Source organism: Erinaceus europaeus, chromosome 6 (assembly GCF_950295315.1).
Source record: "Erinaceus europaeus chromosome 6, mEriEur2.1, whole genome shotgun sequence".
Classification (NCBI taxonomy): Eukaryota; Metazoa; Chordata; class Mammalia; order Eulipotyphla; family Erinaceidae; genus Erinaceus; species Erinaceus europaeus.
The window spans coordinates 1628100-1652438 of record NC_080167.1 but is presented as its reverse complement, the minus strand read 5'-3'; the positions used below and the strand labels follow the sequence as shown (position 1 = coordinate 1652438).

Genomic DNA, 24339 nt, shown 5'->3' with positions numbered 1-24339 from the left:
GGGGACAAGTGAGATCTGGTCTGGGCCAGGCAGCGCAGCCCCTGTCTGCAGTGCCTCTGGTGGCTCCCCAGCTCCCTCAGGTGGGAACCATGTTGGAGCAGTGGGGGTGGGGACGGGGCTGCCTGCAGCTCTGGACCCAGGCCCACCTGCCACCCGTCCACCAGCCTGCCCAATAAGCTGCCATCCTGGGTCACATGGCAGAGTCTTGACACCTTCCGCTGTCCCCTCGGTGTGACTCCCAGACGCCTGTGGGGAAGGACATGAGGCAGGACCCTCAGTGCAGGGAGGGCGTCCGGCCCCTCCAGAGTGGCCTGGCCCTTGGCCATGTGGGGAGGAGGTCAGAGCTGAGTGCCTAGGCCCCGAATCCTCTCCTCTGAGGCCTTGTCCGGCAACAGCAGCTCCACCGTGTAGCTGACCTTCTTGGCGAACATCAGGCTGTAGGTGTTATCAAAGCGCAGGACATCTGGTGGTGAGGGCAGCAGTCAGGGGGGCGCCCACCACCCGCAACCCACACACCGGCCTGGTCCAGCCATAGGGGTCCCAGAGGAGGAAACTGAAGCCACCACCCCAGAGCAAGGGTGAAGTTCGGGCCCGGGGAGGGGCACCTGCACAGGGGCCTCCCACCTGCCCCCAACTCTCAAGGACTGTGCTCTGTTTTTGTTTGTTTGTTTTGTTTTCTGCCTCCAGTGTTATCACTTGGGCTCAGTGCTGGACTACTAATCCACTGCTCCTGGAGGCCATTATACATCTATCTATCTATCTATCTATCTATCTATCTATCTATCTATCTATCTATCTCTATGTATCTATATATCTGTGTATCTATATATCTGTGTATCTATGTGTCTATATCTATGTATCTGTATATCTATGTATCTATATATCTATGTATCTGTGTATCTATCTATGTATCTATGTATCTGTATATCTATGTATCTATATATCTATGTATCTATGTATCTGTATATCTATGTATCTGTATATCTATGTATCTATATATCTATGTATCTGTATATCTATGTATCTATATATCTATGTATCTATGTATCTGTATATCTATGTATCTGTATATCTATGTATCTATATATCTATGTATCTGTGTATCTATCTATGTATCTATGTATCTGTATATCTATGTATCTATATATCTATGTATCTATGTATCTGTATATCTATGTATCTGTATATCTATGTATCTGTATATCTATGTATCTATATATCTATGTATCTGTATATCTATGTATCTGTATATCTATGTATCTATATATCTATGTATCTGTATATCTATGTATCTGTATATCTATGTATCTATATGTCTATCTATATATCTGTATATCTGTATATCTATGTATCTATATATCTATGTATCTGTATATCTATGTATCTATGTATCTATATGTCTATCTATATATCTGTATATCTATCTATGTATCTGTATATCTATGTATCTGTATATCTATGTATCTATATATCTATGTATCTATATATCTATGTATCTGTATATCTATGTATCTGTATATCTATGTATCTATATATCTGTATATCTATATATCTGTATATCTATCTATGTATCTGTATATCTATGTATCTGTATATCTATGTATCTATATATCTATGTATCTATATATCTATGTATCTGTATATCTATGTATCTATGTATCTATATGTCTATCTATATATCTATATCAGTATATCTATCTATGTATCTGTATATCTATATATCTGTATATCTATCTATGTATCTGTATATCTATGTATCTGTATATCTATGTATCTATGTATCTATATATCTATGTATCTGTATATCTATGTATCTATGTATCTATATATCTATGTATCTATATATCTATGTATCTGTATATCTATGTATCTATATATCTATGTCTCTGTATATCTATATATCTGTATATCTATCTATGTATCTGTATATCTATGTATCTGTATATCTATGTATCTATATATCTATGTATCTATATATCTATGTATCTATATATCTATGTATCTGTATATCTATGTATCTATGTATCTATATATCTATGTATCTGTATATCTATGTATCTGTATATCTATGCATCTATGTATCTATATGTCTATATATCTGTATATCTATCTATGTATCTGTATATCTATGTATCTGTATATCTATGTATCTATATATCTATGTCTCTGTATATCTATCTATGTATCTGTATATCTATGTATCTGTATATCTATGTATCTATATATCTATGTATCTATATATCTATGTATCTATGTATCTATATGTCTATCTATATATCTGTATATCTATGTATCTATGTATCTATATGTCTATCTATATATCTGTATATCTATGTATCTGTATATCTATGTATCTATATGTCTATCTATCTATATATCTATGTCTATGTCTATATCTATATATGATAACAGAGAAATGGAGAGAGGAGGGGAAGACAGAGAGAGGAAGAGAAAGACAGACACCTACAGACCTGCTTCACCGCCTATGAAGCGACTCCCCTGCAGGTGGGGAGCCGGGGGCTCGAACCGGGATCCTTCCGCTGGTTCTTGTGCTTGGTGCCACATGTGCTTAACCCGCTGTGTTACCGCCCCCCCACACTTGATTTCTCAGGGACCAGGGTGAGGACACTGACTCACACAGTTAATGGGAGCGAGAGGGGCAGGGCAGCACCCTGTGAAGTGTTGGAGCTGAAGTGGGACCACCTTGGGGTGCTCACGGGGCTGCCGCAGGACCCTTGCTCTGGCGCCAGCCCCAGCAGCCCGTCCCCCAGCCCCCAGACATCCAGGGGCTGTCCCCGGGCACTCACAGACACCGGCACGCTGGCAGGTGAAGCTGCCATCCTCAGGCACCAGGTGGGCGTTGTAGCGCTGACTGGCAGCACCTCTGCCATCTCCCCCGCCCGCTGCCACTCCCCCTGCCGTGTCTTCATGAAGATTCCGAAACCAATGTCCCCACCGTCGGATGCAAACTGCCACCTGGGGGAGGGTGGGGAGGGGGACAGGCTACGCCGCTGCCCCTGCCGGCCAGCTGGGGGGTCGGGGCTGGGGGTCGGGGGTCGGGGGTTGGGGCACCCACCTGAGCACGCAGCCGGGAAACAGGACCTCATGCTCCAGCTGTAGGGACGAGCCTCTGCCCACCACTGCCTCGTGCTCGTAATGCGGCCGTGCCAACCTCCGCTGGTGGTAGTGGGGGGGCACGTCGCCCCCGTAGCTGATCTGCAGGGGAGGCGGGTGAGACACAGTCCCCTGCAGCACCCCCACACGCCCCTGCCCCGGGAGGCCCCCCACACCTTGGTCAGGCACTTGGGGTTGCCGTCGGGGTCTGTCATGGTCCCCCCAAACTCTGCGGGCAGCTGGTCAGGACTGATGAACCTGGTCAGCTCCTGCTTCCAGTTGCCTGTGGGGATGGGTGGGCGTCTCTGGGGTCTCAAGGAGGCTGGCAGATGACGGGGGTGGGTGTCTGGGCTCCGGGAGGCTCCCCCGAGTGCCCCCTGCCCACCAGGCCACGCCCACTGTGGCCGAGCCTCTGGAAGCCTCGCCCCCACATGCCTCCCCAGCCCCAACTCCCGCCCAGCCACTCACTGCCCAGGATGACAATCTTCTTCCTGGTCTCCTGCCCCATGAAGGACTTGACCAGGTTGAAGGCCACGGGGAACAGCATGGGGGCTGCAACACACACGGGCTTCAGGGGCCGCCCAGGACGAGAGGGGCAAGTGGGGACGCCACTCAGGCCCTCAGCCGGCCACTCTGCCTCGGAGGCCCAGCCACGGTGACATTAGGAACTGAGGTGAGTGGACCCAGGCAGGCCTGAGGTCGGGGCCGCCGCAGAGTGGGGTCCCAGTGTGCACCCCCCACGCCCACGCATTTCACACAGCCTCCTCTTCTCATTGAATGTGTCCCTGGGCCACGGCCCCCCCCACTCCCTGAACCCCTCTCTTCATCTTCATACTGCAGAGGGAGAGACAGGCAGGAGGGGGCCCCCACAGATCTGCTCCAGCATCCACAGCAAACTTGGGGTGCTGGGGGGCCCCCCGCCCAGGGCCTTCAGCACAGCAAACCAGAGGCCTGGAGCGGTCCTGGTGGCCCCCCTGCCCACCACGCCCAAGGACGCCCCCAGGCTCACCGCGAATGACAATGAAATTCTTCACTGTCTCGGGGTAATTGGCTTCCAGGATGGCAAAGAACTGGGGGGGGGGGTGAGGACAGGTGAGTCTGCAGGAGCCCAACACCAGCCCCCGCCGGCCCGGCCCTCACTGCCCTCGGCGCCTGGCTGGCTTCAGCTCCCGGCCACCTCCAGTCCCTGGCGGCCTGTCCTCCTCAGGGGCAGGGGCGTGGGCCCCTGGGAGACCCCGTTCCTGTCTCCGACCTCTCACCTGCTGGTAGACCTCCACCACCGGCTTCCACAGGTGCCTGAGGCTCAGCCCTCCATGTCGAACACCATCAGCACGGTCTCCACTCTCCTGCCCAGCTGCGGGGATGGGGCGCCGGCTCAGCAGGGCCCGGGTCGGCCCCCCACCCCCCAGCCCGCGGCCCCTCACCCTCTGGCTCTGCAGGTCGCAGTGGTGCCGCAGCAGCTCGCAGGTCTTGACGCGCTTGCGGATCATCTCCTGCTTGGAGGCGGCCAGCAGCAGCCCCTTGGGGTCCAGGGTGCCGATGATGTCAAACCACACGGGGCAGCCCTCGTAGTCATAGCCGCTCAGCCCGCCCGAGTCGTAGCGCTGGATCACCTGCGGGCAGCGTCCCCAGTGTGGGAGTCCCTGCCCTGGGATGTCCCCGTCCCTGAGTGTCCCCGTCCCTGAGTGTCCCATCCCTGAGTGTTCCTGTCCCTGAGTGTTGCTGAATGTCCCTGAGTGTCCCTGAGTGTCCCTGTCCCTGAGTGTCCCTGAGAGTCCCCGTCCCTGAGTGTCCCCATCCCTGAGTGTCCCTGGGTGTTCCTGAGTGTCCCGTCCCTGAGTGTCCCTGTCCCTGAGTGTCCCTGGGTGTCCCTGAGTGTCCCTGAGTGTCCCTGGGTGTCCCTGTCCCTGAGTGTCCCTGAGTGTCCGTGTCCCTGAGTGTCCCTGAGTGTCCGTGTCCCTGAGTGTCCCTGAGTGTCTGTGTCCCTGAGTGTCCCTGGGTGTCCCTGAGTGTCCCCGTCCCTGAGTGCCCCTGAGTGTCCATGTCCCTGAGTGTCCCTGCTCCTGAGTTTCCCTATCCCTGAGTGTTCCTGTCCCTGAGTGTCCCTGAATGTCCCTGAGTGTTCCTGTCCCTGAGTGTCCCTGAATGTCCCTGAGTGTCCCTGTCCCTGAGTGTCCCTGGGTGTCCCTGAGTGTCCCTGGGTGTCCCCGTCCCTGAGTGTCCCTGAGTGTCCCTGAGTGTCCCTGGGTGTCCCTGAATGTCCCTGAGTGTCCCTGGGTGTCCCTGGGTGTCCCTGAGTGTCCCTTCCCCTGAGTGTCCCTGGGTGTCCCTGAGTGTCCCCGTCCCTGAGTGTCCCTGAGTGTCCCTGAGTATCTGTGCCCTGAGTGTCCCTGAGTGTCCCTGTCCCCAGGAGTCCCCGCCCCTGGAGTGTTTCTCCCTGTGGGCTGCAGATGAGGCTGGGGTCTGACGCCTGGGCCTTGCTCACCTCTGAGGGCTGCCACTCCAAGATGTGGTCCAGGTCCTGCTGCTTCCGGAATTCTGCGTGCTGTGGGGACAGATGGGGCTGATGTGGGCCCTTGGGCGCCCAGGGCTAGAGATGGGGACTCTGTGGAGGAGGAGGGGGTCCCGATGCAAAAGGGGCCTGAGGAGGAAGGGAGAAAGAGGGGAGGATTCCAGGCTCCCCGCCCTACGGCACTGAGGGGGCAGGGCGTCCCCCCCCCACCTCACCTTCCGAAGCATGTCGTCCGCCTTCTGAAGGTCAAAGTTCCTGGCTGCAGGGGTGGGAGGGGAGAGGCGCGGTGGTTGGGGAGAAGCTGAGTGGTTCTCTGACCGCTCGGAGGTGGGCTGGCCTCTTCCCCAACCCCTGACGCCCAATACACCGGTGGTCTAGGCACCTGAGGGCCGGGAGGCGGCACTGCGGACACAGTGTCAGCGTCGGGCTCTCAAGCTTGAGGTCCCAAGTTCAATCCCTGGTCTCACCTGTGCCAGCATGCTGTTCTGATTCTCTCTCTCCCATGTGAATAAATCAAGTTAAAAACTAAAGCGGGGCCCCTCTCTGTTCTGGGAGCCACGCAGTGCCTGTGTCTCCGTCCCCTTGCAGGCAGTGCCCTTCCCAGCGCCTCTGTCTCCCAAGGGCACCGGCCGGGCGGCACCACATGGCTCTTCATGGTGGGCAGTTGTCGTCCCTGTGTCTGCAGCCTCTCATGCCCTCCTGTGTGGACACTACGCCCCTGCCCACCCTGCAGTTCCAGAGAAGGGGACTAAAGGGCCCGTCAAGGTGCAGGGCTGGGGGGGGGGTTTGCTGACCTTGTCCTGCCAATATGGCCACTGAAGGCGGCAAACTCAAGTGTCAAAACTAGTGACGGAAACTGGGGCAGGGCAGGCGGGAGATCGCACCACAGCTCTCCTGTAAACCCAAGGCCGTTCTAAAAAATAAGAGTTTGGGGGCCAGGTGGTGGCGCATCTGGTTGAGTGCACGTGTTACAGTGGGCGAGGACCTGGGTTCAAGCCCTTGGTCCCCACCTGCAGGTGAAAACTTCACGAGTAGTGAAGCAGGTCTGCAGGTGTCTCTCTCTACCTCTCCATGTCCCCCTTCCCTCTTAATTTCTCTCTATTCAATTAAATCAGTTAATTAAAAATAATTGTATTGTTCTGGGGAATGTTATGCATGTACAAACTATTGTATTTACTGTTGAATGTTCAACATTAATTCCCCAATAAAGAAAAAAATAAAATAAAATAAAATAAAATAGCAAGTGTTTCGCGGCCTCACAGGTGGTACAGTGTGCGGAGCCTGAGGTCCTGAGTTTAATCCCCAGCATTGCATGAACCAGGATAATGCTCTGGTTCTCTCTCTCTCCCATATAAACAAATAAACTTTATTTTTACTTTTATTTATCTATTTATTTGTTACCAGTGCAATTCTCGGCTCTAGCTTGTGGTGGTGAGGGGAATTGAACCTGGGGCTTTGAAGTCTCAGAAATAAGTCTCTTTGCTATCTCTTCTGCACAACAAAGAAACATTTTAGAAGAAATAATCATAATAAAGTTTAGCTATCAGAGCACAGAACTTGCACGCCTGTCGTCAAAAGTTAATCCCTGGAACCACGTGACAGAAGTGACAGGACTCCAGTGTCTTATAAGGATGGGCCTCTCCAGGCTGGAGGTGTGGATCCACCTGCCAACAGTGGGGAAGCAGTTACAGAAGCCAGACCTTCCACCTTCTGCACCCACAATGACCCTGGGTTCATACTCCCAGAGGGATAGAGACTAGGAAAGCTGTCAGGGGACGGGATGGGATACAGAGTTCTGGTGGTGGGAATTGTGTGGAGTTGTACCCCTCTTATCTGTGGTTTTGTTAATGTCTCATTTTTAAAAAATATTTTATTTATTTATGAGAAAGATAGGAGAGAGAAAAAACCAGACATCACTCTGGCACATGTGCTGCCAGGGATCAAACCCAGGACCTCATGCTTGAGAGTCCAAAGCTTTATCACTGCACCACCTCCTGGACCACAATGTCTCATTTTTAAAATAAAAAAAAAAGGGGCCTCTGCAGGACCTTGCCCTCAGTGTGGATCAACAATGGTAGAGACAGCCCCACTCCCTGAAGGAAGGCTGAGTCAACACACTCTGTCACTGGAGGAAGACGGGTCCTGAAATGAGTGCAGCCTAGAATGTTCCCAGCTGTGAGCAGGGACTGTGAGCTCAGACCTGCAGGGATGCAGAGGTCACACAGGCTCCTGTGCTGAATGTGAATGGACATGGGCCCTGGGTCAGATTGATGGGGTTTAGAGTTCATGGTATTTATAGACTTTTCCCATATTTGGGAGCTACACTCTGCCCTGATCCAGCTTTCTAATCTTATTCTCAATTCTGACACCATCTTCCCAAATAACACTTTCAGCCCAGCTGCATGTTAGCTGTCAGGCTCAGGCAAAATTAATAAAGTCACGGGCCCCTTGCAATATACCTAAAATAGACTTCCTAGTTTCTTCCAACATGAAAACCCCAAATCTCATTTGCTATATTTTTACCTTTAAGTTCCTGATTATTAAACAATTTGTCCTGCTTTATATCTTAATGCTTTTCAGTCATCAAGTTGCAGATGCTACCATGACACCAACCTGACTTCCCTGGGCAGACGCCCTCACCCATGTGTCCTGGAACCTCCCTCCCCAGAGCCCTGCCCCACTAGGGACAGACAGACACAGGCTGGGGGTGTGGATCCACCTGCCAACACCCACGTCCAGAGGAGAAGCAGTTAGAAGCCAGAACTCCCACCTGCTGCTCCCCATAATGATCCTGGGTCCAGACTCCCAGAGGGATCAAGAATAGGGAAGCTCCCAGTAGAAGGGATGGGATATGGAACTCTGGTGGTGGGAACTGTGTGGAATTGTACCCCTATTATCCCACAATCTTATTTATCATTATTAAATCACTGATTAACAAAAAAGAATAAAAGGGGGCCAGGCGGTAGAGCGGCGGGTTAAGCACACATGGTGCAAAGCGCAAGGACCAGCACAAGGATCCCGGTTCAGTCCCCCGGCTCCCCACCTGCAGTGAACCATTTCACAAGTGGTGAAGCACGTCTGCAGGTGTCTGTCTTTCTCTCCTCCTCTCTGTCTTCCCCTCCTCTCTCCGTTTCTCTCTGTCCTACCCAACGACGACGACAACAATAATAGTAACAACAACACCGATAAACAAGGGCAACAAAGGGGAATAAATGGCCTCCAGGAGCAGTGGATTTGTAGTGCAGGCGCTGAGCCCCAGTGATAACCCTGGAGGCAAAAAAAATAAAATTAAGAGGCCAGCAGTGGTGCACCTGGTTGAGCACATTTGGTACAAGAACCTGGGTTCAAGCCCCCAGTCCCCGCCTGTGAGGGGGAAGCTTCAGAAGCAGTCAAGCTGTGCTGCAGGTGCCTGTCTCTCTTTCTCTCTATCTCTTTATCTTTTTTCTATCTCTCTATCTCTTTTTTTTTTAATAATTTATTTCTTGGGAGCCGGGCTGTAGTACAGCGGGCTAAGCACAGGTGGCGCAAAGCACAAGGACCGGTGTAAGGATCCCGGTTCGAGCCCCGGCTCCCCACCTGCAGGGGAGTCGCTTCACAGGCGGTGAAGCAGGTCTGCAGGTGTCTATCTTTCTCTCCTCCTCTCTGTCTTCCCCTCCTCTCTCCATGTCTCTCTGTCCTATCCAACAACAACAACAACAATAATAACTACAACAATAAAACAACAAGGGCAACAAAAGGGAATAAATAAATAAAATAAATATAAAAAAAACTAAAAAAAATTTATTTCTTTATTGGGGAATTAATGTTTTACATTCAACAGTAAGTACAATAGTTTGTAGATGCGTAACATTTCCCAGTTTCCCATTTAACAATACAACCCCCACTATGTCATTCATCATCTTTCATGGACCTGTATTCTCCCCACCCACCCACCCCAGAGTCTTTTACTTTGGTGCAATACTCCAATTCCATTTCAGGTTCAACTTGTGTTTTCTTTTCTAATCTTGTTTTTCAACTTTGGCCTGAGAGTGATGATCATCCCGTATTCATCCTTCTGTTTCTGACTTATTTCACTCAACATGATTTTTTCAAGGTCTATCCAAGATCGGCTGAAAATGGTGAAGTCACCATTTTTACAGCTGAGTAGTATTCCATTGTGCATATAGACCACAACTTGCTCAGCCACTCATCTGTTGTTGGACACCTGGGTTGCTTCCAGGTTTTGTCTATTACAAATTGTGCTGCCAAGAACATATGTGTACACAGATCTTTTTGGATGGGTGTGTTGGGTTCCTTAGGATATATCCCCAGGAGGGGAATTGCAGGGTCATAGGGTAGGTCCATTTCTAGCCTTCTGAGAGTTCTCCAGACTGTTCTCCACAGAGGTTGGACCCATTGACATTCCCACCAGCAGTGCAGGAGGGTTCCTTTGACCCCACACCCTCTCCAGCATTTGCTGCTGTTACCTTTTCTGATGTATGACATTCTCACAGGGGTGAAGTGATATCTCATTGTTGTCTTTATTTGCATTTCTCTGACAATCAGAGACTTGGAGCATTTTTTCATGTGTTTCTCGGCCTTTTGGATCTCTTCTGTGGTGAATATTCTGTCCAATTCCTCCCCCCATTTTTGGATGGGGTTATTTGTTGTCTTGTTGTTGAGTCTGGCAAGCTCTTTATATACGTTGGTTATTAAACTCTTATCTGATGTATGGCATGTAAAGATCTTCTCCCATTCTGTGAGGGGTCTCTTGGTTTGGGTAGTGCTTTCTTTTGCTGTGAAGAAGCTTTTTAATTTGATGTAGTCCCATAGGTTTATACTTGCCTTAGTCTTCCTTGTAATTGGATTCGTTTCATTGAAAATGTCTTTAAAATTTATGCGGAAAAAAGTTCTGCCAATATTTTCCTCTAAGTATCTGATAGTTTCTGGTCTAACATCCAAGTCCTTGATCCACTTGGAATTGACTTTTGTATTTGGTGAAATACAGTGATTCAGTTTCATTCTTCTGCATGTTTCAACCCATTGTTTCCAACACCATTTGTTGAAGAGACTCTGCTTTCCCCATGTAATAGTCTGGGCCCCTTTGTCAAAGATTAGATGTCCATAGGTGTGGGGCCTCATTTCTGGGCTCTCAATTCTATTCCACTGGTCAGTGTGTCTGTTCATGTTCCAGTACCAAGCAGTTTTGATGACAGTGGCCCTATAATACAGTTTGAGATCTGGGAGTGTGATGCCTCCAGTTCTGTTCTTTTTTCTCAAGATTGTTTTGGCAATTCTAGGTCTTTTCTGGTTCCAGATAAACATTTGTAGCATTTTTTCTATTCTCCTAAAAAATGTGCTTGGGATCTTGATGGGGATAGCATTAAATTTGTAGATGGCTCTGGGTAATATAATCATTTTGATGATGTTAATTCTTCCAACCCATGAACATGGAATATCTTTCCACTTCTTTGTGTCTTTTTCAATTTCCTTGAGTAGTGACTCATAATTTTCAGTATACAAGTCTTTCACTTCTTTGGTTAGGTTTACTCCTAGATATTTTATTGTTTTTGTTGCTATAGAAAAAGGAATTGATTTCTGGATTTCAATTTCTTCTAACTTAGTGTTTGCATAGAGGAATGCCACTGACTTTTGAATGTTAATTTTATAGTCTGACACCTTACTGTATTGCCTGATGATTTCCAAAGGTTCTTGCTGGATTTCTTAGGTTTTTCCATGTATACTATAATGTCATCTGCAAATAAGGAGAGTTTGACTTCTTCTCTTCCAATCTGTATTCCTTTAATTCCTTGCTCCTGCCTGACTGCTATGGCAAGAACTTCCAACACTCTGTTGAATAGTAATGGTGATAGTGGGCAGCCCTGTCTAGTACCTGATCTGAGGGGAAATGCTTCCAGTTTTTCACCATTGAGTATGATGTTGGCTGTAGGTTTGCTATATATAGACTCCACTATCTTCAGGAATTTTCCATCTATTCCCATTTTTTTGTAGTGTTTTGATCATAAAGGGATATTGTATTTTGTCAAAGGCTTTCTCTGCATCTATTGATATGACCATGTGGTTTTTGGTCTTGCTTTTGTTGATGTGGTGGATCACATTGATTGATTTACGTATATTAAACCAACCTTGCATGCCTGGGATAAACCCCACTTGGTCATGATGAACAATCTTTTTGATATACTGCTGTATCCGGTTGGCTAGAATTTTGTTCAATATTTTTGCATCTATGTTCATCAGAGATATTGGTCTGTAGTTTTCTTTTTTGGTTGTGTCCCTGTCTGCTTTTGGTATCAGGGTGATGTTGGCTTCATAGAAGTTGGCAGGGAGTATTCCAGTGTCTTCAATCTTCTGGAAGACTTTTAAAAGTAGAGGTATTAGTTCTTCTTTGAAGGTTTTGTAGAATTCATTTGTAAAACCATCTTGAGGATCCTTTCTTTATCTTTATTCCTTTCCATTCTAAGTATGACATGTCTTGGTGTCTTTAGGTATGGGTTAATTCTGTTTGGGACCCTCTGGGCTTCTTGAATCTTTATGTCTTTGGTGTTGTCTAGACTAGAGAAATTTTCAGCTATTATGGCCTGGAGAATGCTTTCTTCCTCTCCTTCTCTTTCTTCCTCTGGTAAGCCAATAATGCGTATATTGTTTCTTTTGAAGTCATCCCATAGGACTCTGTTGTTGTTTTCAGCATCTCTTAATCTCTTTTTGAGATCTCTTACTTCTTTTTTAGTTGTCTCTAATTCATCCTCAATCTTGCTAATTCTGTCTTCAGCCTCATAGATTCTATTCTCTCTGCCCTCTACTGCTTTCTGGAGTTCATCTATTTTGTTGCCCTGCTCTGATACTGTTTTAGCTTGTTCAGCTAGTTGCCTTCTTAGCTCAGCGATTTCAGCTTTCAGCTCTCTAATAACCATGAGATAATTAGAATTAGAATTATCTGGGCGTGCAGCAGCTCGGCTGAATGAGGAAGTGAGAACGGGATTGGCGATCGCTGCCAGGGTGGTGGCTCAGCAGGCAGAGCGCAGGACTCGCAAGTGTGCGGTCCCACCCAGATGTGCTCACTGACCTGGCATGTGCTGCAGCGAGCTCTGGTCTCTCCAAAAATCACCACGTGGGTTTGGCATTTGTTGTTTTTGTTTGTTTGTTTTTGTTTTTTTGATGTCCGGGGCTTTTGCTGCTACCTGACCCCAAACTCTTGTTAATTTTCAGATGGAAACAGATAGAGAGACAACAAGGAGAAACACCACAGCACTGCTGCACTGCTCGTGAGGCTTCACCGGTGCCAGGGCTCTCATGAGAGCAGGCTTGAACCCTGGGCCCCACTCATGAGAAGGTGTGTGCTTTCCCGGCGGAGCTGTCTCCCAGCCTCCAAGTGGGCAGATCCTGGCTGGGGAAGCCGCTGACCTGACAGAGTGTCAGACTTGCATATCTGAATTCCAGGGTGTTGCTCAGACATCCCTCTCATCCCTCCCCCTCCCTACTCCCCACTGTGCTTCTCTCTCTCCCCTTCTCACCCCTCCCTTCCCTCTCTCCCCCTCTCTCCTCCCTCTCTATCTGTCTCATAAGTGACAAATACATTTTTCTAAAATAATTAAAATTTTAAAATTTATTTTCCCTTTTGTTGCCCTTGTTTCTTATTGTTGTTGTAGTTATTGTTGTTGTTATTGATGTCGTCGTCATTGTTAGATAGGACAGAGAAGTGGAGAGAGGAGGGGAAGACAGAGAGGGAAAGAGAAAGACAGACACCTGCAGACCTGCTTCACCCCCTGTGAAGCGACTCCCCCGCAGGTGGGGAGCCGGGGGCTCGAACCAGGACTGGGGTCCTTGCACTTTGCGCCACATGCGCTTAACCTGCTACGCTATGGCCCGACTCCCAAAATAATTAAAATTTAAAGGCCCTCTGAGCAGAGTGCCTTGCCCAGCCTGACCTCTCCTTAGTCAGAAGACCAGAGAAGTGATATCCCCTCCTGGCCAGAGTCAGAGTCCATGTGGCCCTGGGGGAGCCTGGCCTGAGCCCTGGGCTGCTCTCAGACTCCCATCACTCCTCTGCCTACCCAGTTCCTGAAGGTGACTCCCTCTCCACAGTGTCACCAGCCCTGGGGGAGCAGGGGCCCAGAGCTGCAGCCCGGGCCCCTCACCGGCTTCACCCTACTTTACAGCTGAGAAACTGGGGCTTGGTGGGGAGCCTGAGCTGCGCTGCCTCGGAGGCTGATTCAGGAAACTGTGCCCCATGGCTCTGGCTCCCCTCCTCCCCACCAGCCCCCTTACCTCGGAGCCAGCGCAGGAGGAAGTGGTCATCTGCCTTGGGCAGTGCGGGCAGCAGGTCCTGCAGGTTGGCCCTGAACTGGAGAGGAAGGGATCCGCCGGTCACAGGGGCTCCCCGGCCCCCACGCTGCTCCGGCCCCTTGTCACTAGGGAACTGGACCCCTGTCCCCCAGCCAACATGGCAGGCAGGATGACAACGTCTTAAACTTCGGGGGGTGCTCTGCCCCCAGTCCCCCCTCAGCCTGCATGCCCGAGCAGACCCCCAGCCTGGCTTCACAAAGATCCTTCAGGGGTCAGGTGTCGCCAACCAGAACTTTCTCACAAGTTCTCATGTTCCTGCATCACCTCAGAGTGGACCCAGGGCCTAGACGGGGGAGAGGAAGACCCCGCAGCACCACACCACCCCAGCACACACAAAGCCCCCCAACCCCCGTCGCACCGCGGGGCCAGAGGCCTGGGCCAGTGGGGGGGAGAATCACTCGGCACTGGAAACTCAGAGGGCTTCCCCTCCCCTGGGGTGACCTGAGAACCTCAGAGCCCAGGAGTGGAGGACTCCTGCCCCCCCCCCGCCCGTCCCAGCCCCCCAGCCGGCAGGCACAGCTAGCAGCCTACCCCCGCAACCCCTTCAGTGTTACCAGCCCGCAGACCTCCCTCCTGAGGATGGTGTGGGCCCCCCCCCCCCCCCCCGCCCCAGGGCAACACTTAGCTGGGGAAGAGCCAGGCAAAGCACCAAGAGGGCAGACAGAGCCTGGTGTAACTGCCCCTCGGACCCCCACCCTCTTTAGTGCTGGTGTCCCCAGCTGGCAAGGCCACCAGGTGATGGCCCTGTGTCCCCCGGCACCTCCCCTGAGCAGGACAGGTGGAACACCCCCTCCCGCCCTCAGCCCTCAGCCCTCACCTGGGTCAGTGCCTCCTGCTGCTGGGGACTCAGGTCCCCAACGTGGCCGCTCATGGTGCCCAGGCCAGGGTTGGGGCTCCCCCCAGCCGCCAGGTCTCCCGTTGTCGGTGGTTTTGCAGGGCCCTGCAGGGGTGGCCCCGCCCTCAGGAAGCCCGCCCCACTCCCCCGCCCCTCCCAGGGCCACTGGGCCAGCTGTGCCAGAGGTCATGGCCCAGACTGGTGGGGCAGAGGGTCCTGCTCCCTGCTCTTCACCCCAAGGGCACCACCCTGTCGGGCTGGGAGTCCAGCCTCCTGTCCCTCCCCATGGCAGGCTGCCCCCCTCAGCGTGGGTGGCTGGGAGAGGTCCCCCAAAGGGTCCAACCTGCAGAAGGCCAAGGGTCTGCAGGGTCCACAAAGATCAGACGGGGGCGTGGGGCTGCACCTCACTGGGAGGGAGGTCCAGTCGTTCTGTTTGAGGCTGATGCCAGAGGGGCAGGTGGAGGGGGGCTGGGGCGGCTGCAGGCTGAGAGGGGTGGGCTAGGGGCTAGGGACAAACTGGGGAGCAGGCTGCAGGGGTGAGTGCTGGCTTGGGGTGGGGTGGAGGCCAGGGGTCCTCAGGCTGTGCTGGGTCCCAGAGGCACCCACAGCCTGGAGGCTAGGTGCAGGGGTGAGTCCCTGATGGGGGCGAGCAGATCTCGGTGGGTCAGGGGGGCTCAGGAGCCAGGCAGGTCACTGGAGACCAGTGGGCTGGGCAGGTGGGGGGTGGTGGAGGCGGTTGTGAGTCAGAGCACGACCCTTCCCTGTCCTCCTCCGAGCGGCAGCAGCCTAGGGCACTGCTGGCCCGTCCACGCCCAGGCTGCAGGTGGAAGCACGATAAGCCTGACCTGTTTTGCTTATGTCAGATGGTCACTTGAAGATACATTGTAGTAGACAGGATGTGCGGTGCGAAACCCACTTCATCGGCTTATAATCTAGAATTCATTCAAATCACTTTCACCCCGCTGATTTGGACGCAATAATTATTGTTATTATATTCTCCTTATGATCATGAATAGCTCTGCTCAGCTCTGGCCTCTGGTGCTGCTGAGGATTGAACTGGGCCTTTTGGTGCTGCAGGCATCAAAGTCTTTGAAGAACCATCATGTTGTCTCTCCAGCCCTAATGACTATTTTTAATGTGACTCTGGGGAATAAACTCAGGGTCTCATACATACAATATCACTGAACGTGTTCTCCAGTCTACTTTTTCTCTTGTTCTTTCTTCCTTTCTCCCGTCCCCCAATTTTAAAAAGATTTTTAAAATATTTATTTATTCCCTTTTGTTGCCCTTGTTTTATTGTTGTGGTTATTATTGTTGTAGTTATTATTATTGTTGTTCTTATTGATGTCATCATTGTTGGATAGGACAGAGAGAAATGGAGAGAGGAGGGGAAGACAGAGAGGAGGAGAGAAAGACAGACACCTGCAGACCTGCTTCACCGCCTGGGAAGCGACTCCCCTGCAGGTGGGGAGCCGGGGGCTCGAACCCGGGTCCTAACTAGGGTCCTTGGGCTTTGAGCCCCCTGCGCTTAACCCTCTGTGCTACGGCCCGACTCAGCTCCCATTTCTTATCTTTTGAGAAAGAGGGGAGACACAGACAGGAGAGACACCACAGCACTGCTATTCCAGGTGGCACTAGGGCTTGAACCCAGGAAGCAGTGGCATTCAGAGTAGTCCACGAGGAGTCGGTAACAGCACAGAGACCAGCACAGAAAGGACAGGGCCAGCTTACACCTCCACGCACCTCCAAATGGAAAACCAGCTCTAGTGAAGGGGCAGGAGGCACAAGCTTTCTGCCTCACCCTCTCCCAGGCTCCAGGCAGGAGAGCGGTGTTGTCAGAGCCCGTGGGTGACAGGCTGCCGCCTCCATAGCCTTTGCCCTGCTGGCACCCTGGCCCACTCTGCTCCCGGCCCTGTTCTAGTTCTAGTGCCTGCAAATATTAACTCAGTGCTGGGCCAGTGCCCGGCCGGCCATGGCATCCTCTAGCCACACAGACAAAGCAGGGTTGTGACATGCCCTTCAGCAATGGGGCTGGCATGGTGGAGGAGCGCTATGTCCCCAGGCCACCTGGCCATGATGACGGTGCTGTCACGGTATGTGGCTCGGTCCATGCCCCTGCCCACTTGCCCACCGCCAGCCTCTCCTCCCCCTCCCAGTGGCGCTCAGGCAGGTGCCCAGAGGGCAGCTCCAACGCCAGCAACTGAGGGCTGAGAGGATGTAGGGCACCCCAAGTCAGGGAGTCCCAGCAGAGCAGAGTCCGGGGCCACAGAGGGCATGGACGTGGGGTGGGATGGCTGCCTGTGGGGAGTCTGCCCGACTGGTTCTCAACAGGAGCTCCACTCGGCCTGCCAGAGCTGGCACCAGGGAGGCCTCCTTGGCTCCCTCAGGAGCTCACGGTGACCCCAGGGAATGGCCGGCGTGGGGGGCTCGGTCATCCTCCACTCTAGCAAGGAAGAAGGGGTGAGGGGAAGGCAAGGACCCTCAGCACCTGCCCACCTGCCCCGGGGCCCAGACGGGGAGGGAGCCGAGCTGCATCCATTGGCGGTGAGATTCCCGCTGCAGCAGGCGGCCTTGCGCCTGATGTCCCTCGTAAGAGACGTGACTCTGGCCCTGAAGATAACAGCACCCAGCACACAGGACGTGCAAACCAGAGAGCTCTGTGTGTCCCCAGCTGAGCAGCACTCCGCCCCCACCCCATAAAAATTAACAGTTGGGGTTGGGAGACAGCTCATCTGGGAGAGCACGCGCTGTGACATGTCTGGGTCCCAGGTTCGAGCCCTCAGGCCCCCTTGGGAGCACCATGCAGAGAGGACAGTGCTGTGGTGTCTCTCCCACCTTTGTGTCTCTCTCCCTCTCTGTCTCTCACCCTCTCTCTAGGAGAATGAGTCTGGTGGTCCAGGAGATGGTAGTGGATACAGCACTGGGCTCTCAAGCATGGGGACCTGAGTTCAATCCCCAGCAGCACATGTACCAGAGTGATGTCTGTTTTTTTTTTTTCCTCTCCTCCTATCTTTCATTAATAAATAAAATCTTTTTTGCATAATCATTATGCTCTCTCCCACTATAAAATCTTTTTTAAAAAAAGAGGGGGTCAAGCGGTAGTGCAGTGGGTTAAGCGCACGTGGCACAAAGCATAAGGACCCATGTAATTACGGATTCTGGTTCAAGCCCCCGGCTCCCCACCTGCAGGGGAGTCGCTTCACAGGCGGTGAAGCAGGTCTGCAGGTGTCTGTCTTTCTCTCCTCCCTGCAGGTGTCTGTCTTTCTCTCCTCCTCTCTGTCTTCCCCTCCTCTCTCCATCCCTCTCTGTCCTATCCAACAATGATGACATCAATAACAACAACAGTAACTACTACAACAATAAAACAGTAGCAACAAAAAGGAGAAAAAAATAAAAGGAAAAATGAGTCTGTTGGGAATAGCGGAATCAGAGGCATAAAGCCCCAGCAAAGCTCTGGCAGCATAAAACAGAGAAGTAAATAAATCTTGAGGAACAAAGTATACAGATCTCAGGGGAAGAAAGAGATGAAGAAGTTAGCTTTCCGCCTTCCTCTCGCGCAGAGCACCAGGGAGCCCTGTCTGGAGCTTGGAGGCTGCTCCGTCTGGCCCCAGGCCCCACACCAGCCCTCCTCCGTCCTCCGCCCCGAGTAGCAGTGTGCTCAGGCCCCTGAGCTGGGGAGATGCTGCCCGCAGGGCTGTTCTGTGTAGGTGTCGCTGGGCTCGCTGGCGGCCCATGCCTTGTCACCGTCCTTGCGCTGACATGCCCATCACACATGCAGGGGTCGAGCTCCGAGCCATCCTGGAGGGGTGAACCCCCCCAGGAGTCACAGAGTGAGGGGGACAGCGGCCACGAGAGACCGCAGGAGGCTCAGAAAGGCCTCGGGTGCTGGGCCAGGACTGGGTGCTGGCCCACCGCCCTGGGCGCCCGCAGTTCTGGATGGCTGCCCAGGAGAAGGCTCCTCCAGGCTGCGGAGAAGGGCGCCTGGGTGCAGAGCAGAGAAACCGGTCAGGAGGGTGTTGCAGGCGTTCCTGGTAGGGGTGGGCGAGGGCAGCAGAGGGCATGGGGTGAAGGGGCAGGAGAGAGCCTCCCCTCTGGCCAGCTAGCCCACAGCACTGGCGGGCGCTTTCCCGGTCAGTCACAGCCACAGAGGGACGAGGGTCCCGGCCACAGGAGCCACCTCGTCACACCTCGCCCCTACAGGGACAGTCCCCCCCACCCGCGGGGTCCTGATTTGTTCATTCATTCTCTTTATTTCAGAGGGAGAGGGAGGGAGAGAGAAGGAGAGAGAGGGAGGGAGAGTGGCAGCAGGGGGAAAGGGAAAGCCTTCCTGGCGCTGCCCAGGTGCTGGGTGTTCCCCGGGTGCGGGGCGCGGGCGCAGGGTGCAGGGTGCACCCTCTGCGAGCTGAGGGCCGGTCACAGCAGAGGGCCCGAGGTGCTGGGCCTAGCGCCTGCCATGGCCCACAGGGAGCCGGGTGGGCAGCAGCTCTGCCGTGCACCAGGCTGTAGATGCTGTAGAACGAAGCTCAGGACGCCTGGGGGACACGGGGTCACTCGCTGCCCCCCGCCGCCACCATCTTGGGAAGGGGCTGTCCCCGGGCACCAGGTGGGCGTTGTTGTAGCGCTGGCTAGACAGCACCTCCGCTGCCGCTCCCCCGGCCGCGTCTTCAGGAAGGATCCTTACGCTGGTTCTTGCACTTTGTGCCACCTGAGCTTAACCCGCTGCGCCACCGCCCGACTCCCGGTTGTGTTTCTTTTTATAGGAGAGCCCAGAGCACTGCTCAGCTCTGGCCACGCTCTGCCCACTGAGCTACCTTCCCAGCCGCCCATGGTCGCACCTTCATGTGTGGAGGGGAGCTCACCTTCTGCAGCGTGAGCTCCGACTTCTGCAGGTCAAAGCTCTGAGCTGCAAGGGAGAGGACCGGGCTGTGGGGGGAGCCCCAGCTTGGCCCAGGGTCTGAGGGAGCTCTCCACCATCTTCCCTCCCTGGTGTTCTCCCAAGCAGGGGCTCCTGACCCATAACCACAGTGGGGCAGGGAGAGGACAGGCTGCCCCCTCTCTAGAAGGCAGGGCCCTAGGGTTGGGGGTGGAAACTGGAGAGAGAAGCCACATGCCCAGAGAAAACAGGACCCCCACCCCAGCTACCAGGGACCCCCGCTGTGCTCTGGGGCCTTGGCCCCATGGACACCAGACCCCGGGGAGTCACAGGGCCAGATCATGTCAGCTTCTGCTTGTTCGAGCTACCCGTGTTAATCATCCCTTTTAAGCAAGTCATTTCACTGATTCTTTTTATTATTATTATTATTCTTTTTTAAAATCTTTATTTATTTATTGGATAGAGAGAGCCAGAAATTGAGAGGGAAGGGGGTGATATAGAGACAGAGAGACACCTGCAGCCCTGCTTCACCATTTGTGAAGCTTTCCCCCTGCAAGTGGGGACTGGGGACTCGAACCTGGTTGATGTGCACTCAACCAGGTGCGCCGCCACCTGGCCCCTTCATTTCATTGACTCTTTACGCTGAACTGTCTGACAAGAGGAGACTAGAGCATCACTCAGCCTGGTTTATGCAGCGCCAGGATTGGACCTATGGCCTCTGGGGTCTCAGGCATGCAAATTCTGTTCTCTAAGGTTAAGCTGTCTCCCTGATCCATAAAACTGAGATGCTTGGGGGTCGGGTGGTAGCGCAGCGGGTTAAGCGCAGGTGGCGCAAAGCGCAAGGACTGGCTTAAAGATCCCAGTTCGAGCCCCCGGCTCCCCACCTGCAGGGGAGTCGCTTCACAAGCGGTGAAGCAGGTCTGCAGGTGTCTGTCTTTCTCTCTCCCTCTCTGTCTTCCCCTCCTTTCTCCATTTCTCTCTGTCCTATGCATTAAAACAAAACAAACAAAAAAAACATGGATTCCTCAACTCTATTAAAAAGAGAGAGGGAGAGAGGAGCCAGCCTCGGGGAGGACACTGTGGCTGAGGGGCCAGGGAAACAGCTCAGAGCTGAGCAAGGGCCTTGCAGGCCTGAGGTGCCAACTAACCCCCAGTGCCCCGGGGCCAGCGCTGAGCAGTGCTCTGGTCTCTCTGTCACTCATCAGAATGGAACAATCTTATAAATAGACCTAGGGGCAGGGTCATGGCTCAACCAGTAGAGTGCACACATTACTATGTGTAAGGACCTGGGTTCAAGCCCCGGCCCCCATCTACAGGGAGGAAGCAGGGGTCTCTCCTCTGTCTCTCTCTTTATCTCTATCTCTGTCCCCACAACATGTGTGGCCAGAGCGGTGCTGTTTGCCTGTCTTACTAAGCAAAGACATGGGTGTCTGTCTGTCTGTCTGTCTGTCCAACAGGGCATGGGACAGCCTCGGGCCACCTGGGGCTGGAAGGACACCCAGAGCTAAAGAGCGTAGTGCCGCCTCTCCTGGGGCAGAAGGAGAAACTGAGGCCCGTGCAAGGTTCTGCCCACACACCTGAGCCAGGGTCCTCTCCTGTGCGGGGCTCAGGTCCCCCACATGCCCACTCGTGGCACCTCCGGTGGGGGAGGTGGTGGCTCCACTCCTGCCGGGCACTGGGCCTTCGCCCACCCATCCCTGGGGCGCTGTGTGACCCGCTCAGCTGACACAGCTCCCTGAGTCACATCCCAGACTCGCTTGGCGGGGGGACGCGCCACCCTGGACTGGTCTGCTGGGCAGAGGTGACAGGACACCTGGCCGTCACCTCCCCGCCCCGTGAGAGCAAGTTCACGGGGGTGTTTATCTCCCTGTGGCAAGGCTCCCGGCCGCAGTCCCAGGAGAGGCCGGGGCAGAGGGCAGAGCCCTGTGTTGAAGCCCCCACACCACGTGGGAGTCGTGTGGACAGCCCTGGGAGCTCCGTGGGCAGCGGACAGGTACTGTGGCACTCTGCTCTCTAGCGGTCTCTCTTTCTTTATTTTTTATGTTATGTTATTTTATTTTTTTAAAGATTTTATTTACTTATTAATGAGGAAGATAGAAGGAGAAAGAAAGAACCAGACATCACTCTGGTCCATGTGCTGCCAGGGATTGAACTCAGGACCTCATGCTTGAGAGTCCAGTGCTTTATCCACTACGCCATCTCCTGGACCACGTTCTTTATTTTTTTGCCTGTTATCGCTGGGTCCGGCACTATGAATCCACTGCTCCTGGCGGCCATTTTTTCCATGTTATTGAATAGGACAGAGAGAAATTGAGAGAGGAGGAGGAGAGAGAGAGGAAGAGAGAGAGAGAGACCAGCAGACCTGCTTCACCATTTGTGAAGCTTCCTCCCTGCTGGTGGGGACCAGGGTTCAAATCCAGGTCCTTGTGCTTAACCCAGCGCGCCGCCGCCCGGCCCCCTTAGTCTCTTTCTAAGCACAGACGGAGGACCTGGGGCCAGACGCTCTTAAGTTCCAGCCTGAGCACCTTTGGGATCCTTCCTGTGGGGTGTCTCCGGCTCCCCCTTCATATTGGAGGCTCTCCCCCTCTGCCTTTCATGCTGCCGTCTCCCTGCCCCCAGCCTGTCTTCTCCCAGGCTTCCCCTGTGGGAAGTGAGCGGGCCTTGTCCCTCACACTCCTGGCCGGCACGGGGCTCCAGAAAGGGGCCAGCACGGGCCGGGGTGGGGGGCAGGCCCGGGCTTCTGCCTCCCCCAAGTCCCTTGGACTCTGCCCAGGGACAGTTCCAGTCTGCTCTGGGGGTGCAGGGGGTCACCTTCAGACCACCGCCACCCGTCTGCCCTGCGAGGACTCTGATCTGGACACACAAGGTCAGTTTCATCAGAGACCCTGCATCCACTCCCAGGACACCCCCTGAGGGGCTGTGAGCCCACTGGCCAGGTTCTGAGCTGGGGCACCGTGAGCCCCTGCAGGGCCAGGGAGGGGGCTGCCGGGGAGGTGAGGCCCGGGCCGAGGAGGGGGGAGGTGCCTTCGGAGAGGGGTGCCCGCCTGGGAGCTGCAGAGGCCGGGGCTGGGGGATCTGTGTCAGAGCCCCCACGCTGCCACAAGAGGGTCCCCCAGCTGGGGCTCTGACCTAGCAGTGGGACCCCGGAGGCGACTGTGGCCCCAAGGGGCTTCTCTCATGCGGCTGTGCCCTCATCACCTCTGCTCAGCTGCCCACGAGACACCGTGCCCCTCGCTTCTGGCTCCTCAGGGCTGGGGGCTGCTGCTCCCCGGGGCGTGGGGGAGGGGGCCAGCGCAGGGGTGCGACAGACAGCAGGTGCTGGCTCAGACCACTTCCAAAGTCACAGCTCAACCCCTGCCAGTGAGGACGGTTCCAAACACACTTGGGCCAGTGCCCCCCGGTCTAGACACAGGCCAGGGCCCAGCGCCTGCCTCCTGCCGCCAGGGCTAGACACAGCAGTCTGCCGCTGGCAGAGCCCAGGGAGTCCTCCTTTCCCCCAGAGAAGGGACCTGCCTGAGACAGGACGGCTGAGGGGGCGGCGGGGGTGGACGCTGAGGGCCTGCGGGCAGCTGACCCAGTCGCTCACCCTGTCTCCAGCACCACCTTGTGGAAGCAGAGAGAGGCGCACGTCCCCACACAGGTGAGGACAGAGGTGTGGCTCCAGGCCTGGCTCTGTCCTACTCGTAAATATGCGCCAGCCTAAAGATAGTTCAGCTGCTGGAGTGCACACCCTACTTCCTTTCTCATCTGGGAGCTGGAGATCTGTCCTGGGCCCAGGCAGCGCCTCTGTCCCCATGGGGAGGTTGTGTCCGGCTGGTGATGAGAGCCCAGCGTGTCCCCACCCTGGCTGGTCACACCAGCCTGCCTTGGCTGCATGGCCACCCTCAGCCTCTGTCCCTCAGCTGTGGGGGGGGCAGACTGGCTCACTGGGTGCTGTGTGCTCAGTTCTGTTCACTGAGTGCTATGTGCTCAATCCAGCCAAATGAGTGTTATGTGCTCAGTCCAGCCCACTGGGTGCTGTGTGCTCAGGCTGGGTCAGCTGGGCACCGGGTCCTTCTGAAGACCCAAACAAGCTGCACTGCAGGCAGACAAAAGGAGTCACTTTGGGGACGGGGACGGGGGCGGGGTGGGGGGAGCGCAGAATGGGCCACAAGGACCCAGGTGAAGGAGTGGGGGTCGCACGACAGCCCAGTACCGGGTGTCCCACAGCCTGTGCCCTGGCCCCAGGCAATGGCCCCCTCACAGATCAGCCCCCTGTGAGGACAGACGGGATGGGGGCCTGTGTGGCAGGAGGGCCCAGGGGGCAGGAAGGAATTGCATCCAGGAGGCCTGGGTTCGGCCCCCTGGCACCGCCTGCACCAGTGCGGGCTCTGCCCCCTCCCCTCATAAAACACGCGGCTGTGAAAGACAGGCAAGGGATGCACACTGCCCTGGAGCTTGTGACAGGATGAAGGGGCCGCACAGAGCACCTCCCACTCCCCGTGCCCCGTCTGTCTCTGCCTGTCTCTGTCTCTGTCTCTGCGTCTGGGTCTCGCACACACACAGGCTGCACCACCTCCTGCCCCCCATGCCCCGTCTGTCTCTGCCCGTCTCTGCCTGTCTCTGTCTCTGCGTCTCGCACACACAGGATGCACAGAGCACCTCCCGCTCCCCGTGCCCCGT

The 24339-nt window shown here is 54.0% G+C and overlaps 2 protein-coding genes across 2 annotated transcripts in view; both read right to left on the bottom strand.

Moving 5' to 3' along the window:
• RNF215 (ring finger protein 215) overlaps positions 1 to 24339 on the bottom strand; it is a 98012-nt gene that overhangs the window by 65878 nt on the left and 7795 nt on the right. The gene's annotated exons all lie outside the window — the stretch shown is intronic.
• LOC103119068 (SEC14-like protein 4) lies at positions 337 to 14919 on the bottom strand. The gene is given in 14 exon segments (XM_016190921.2): positions 337 to 463; positions 2808 to 2876; positions 2879 to 2976; positions 3077 to 3216; positions 3291 to 3397; positions 3583 to 3666; positions 4124 to 4184; positions 4374 to 4420; positions 4423 to 4468; positions 4539 to 4727; positions 5600 to 5659; positions 5842 to 5885; positions 13892 to 13967; positions 14787 to 14919. Coding segments are annotated over 14 exon segments (1200 nt in total). The 5' UTR covers positions 14841 to 14919; the 3' UTR covers positions 337 to 338.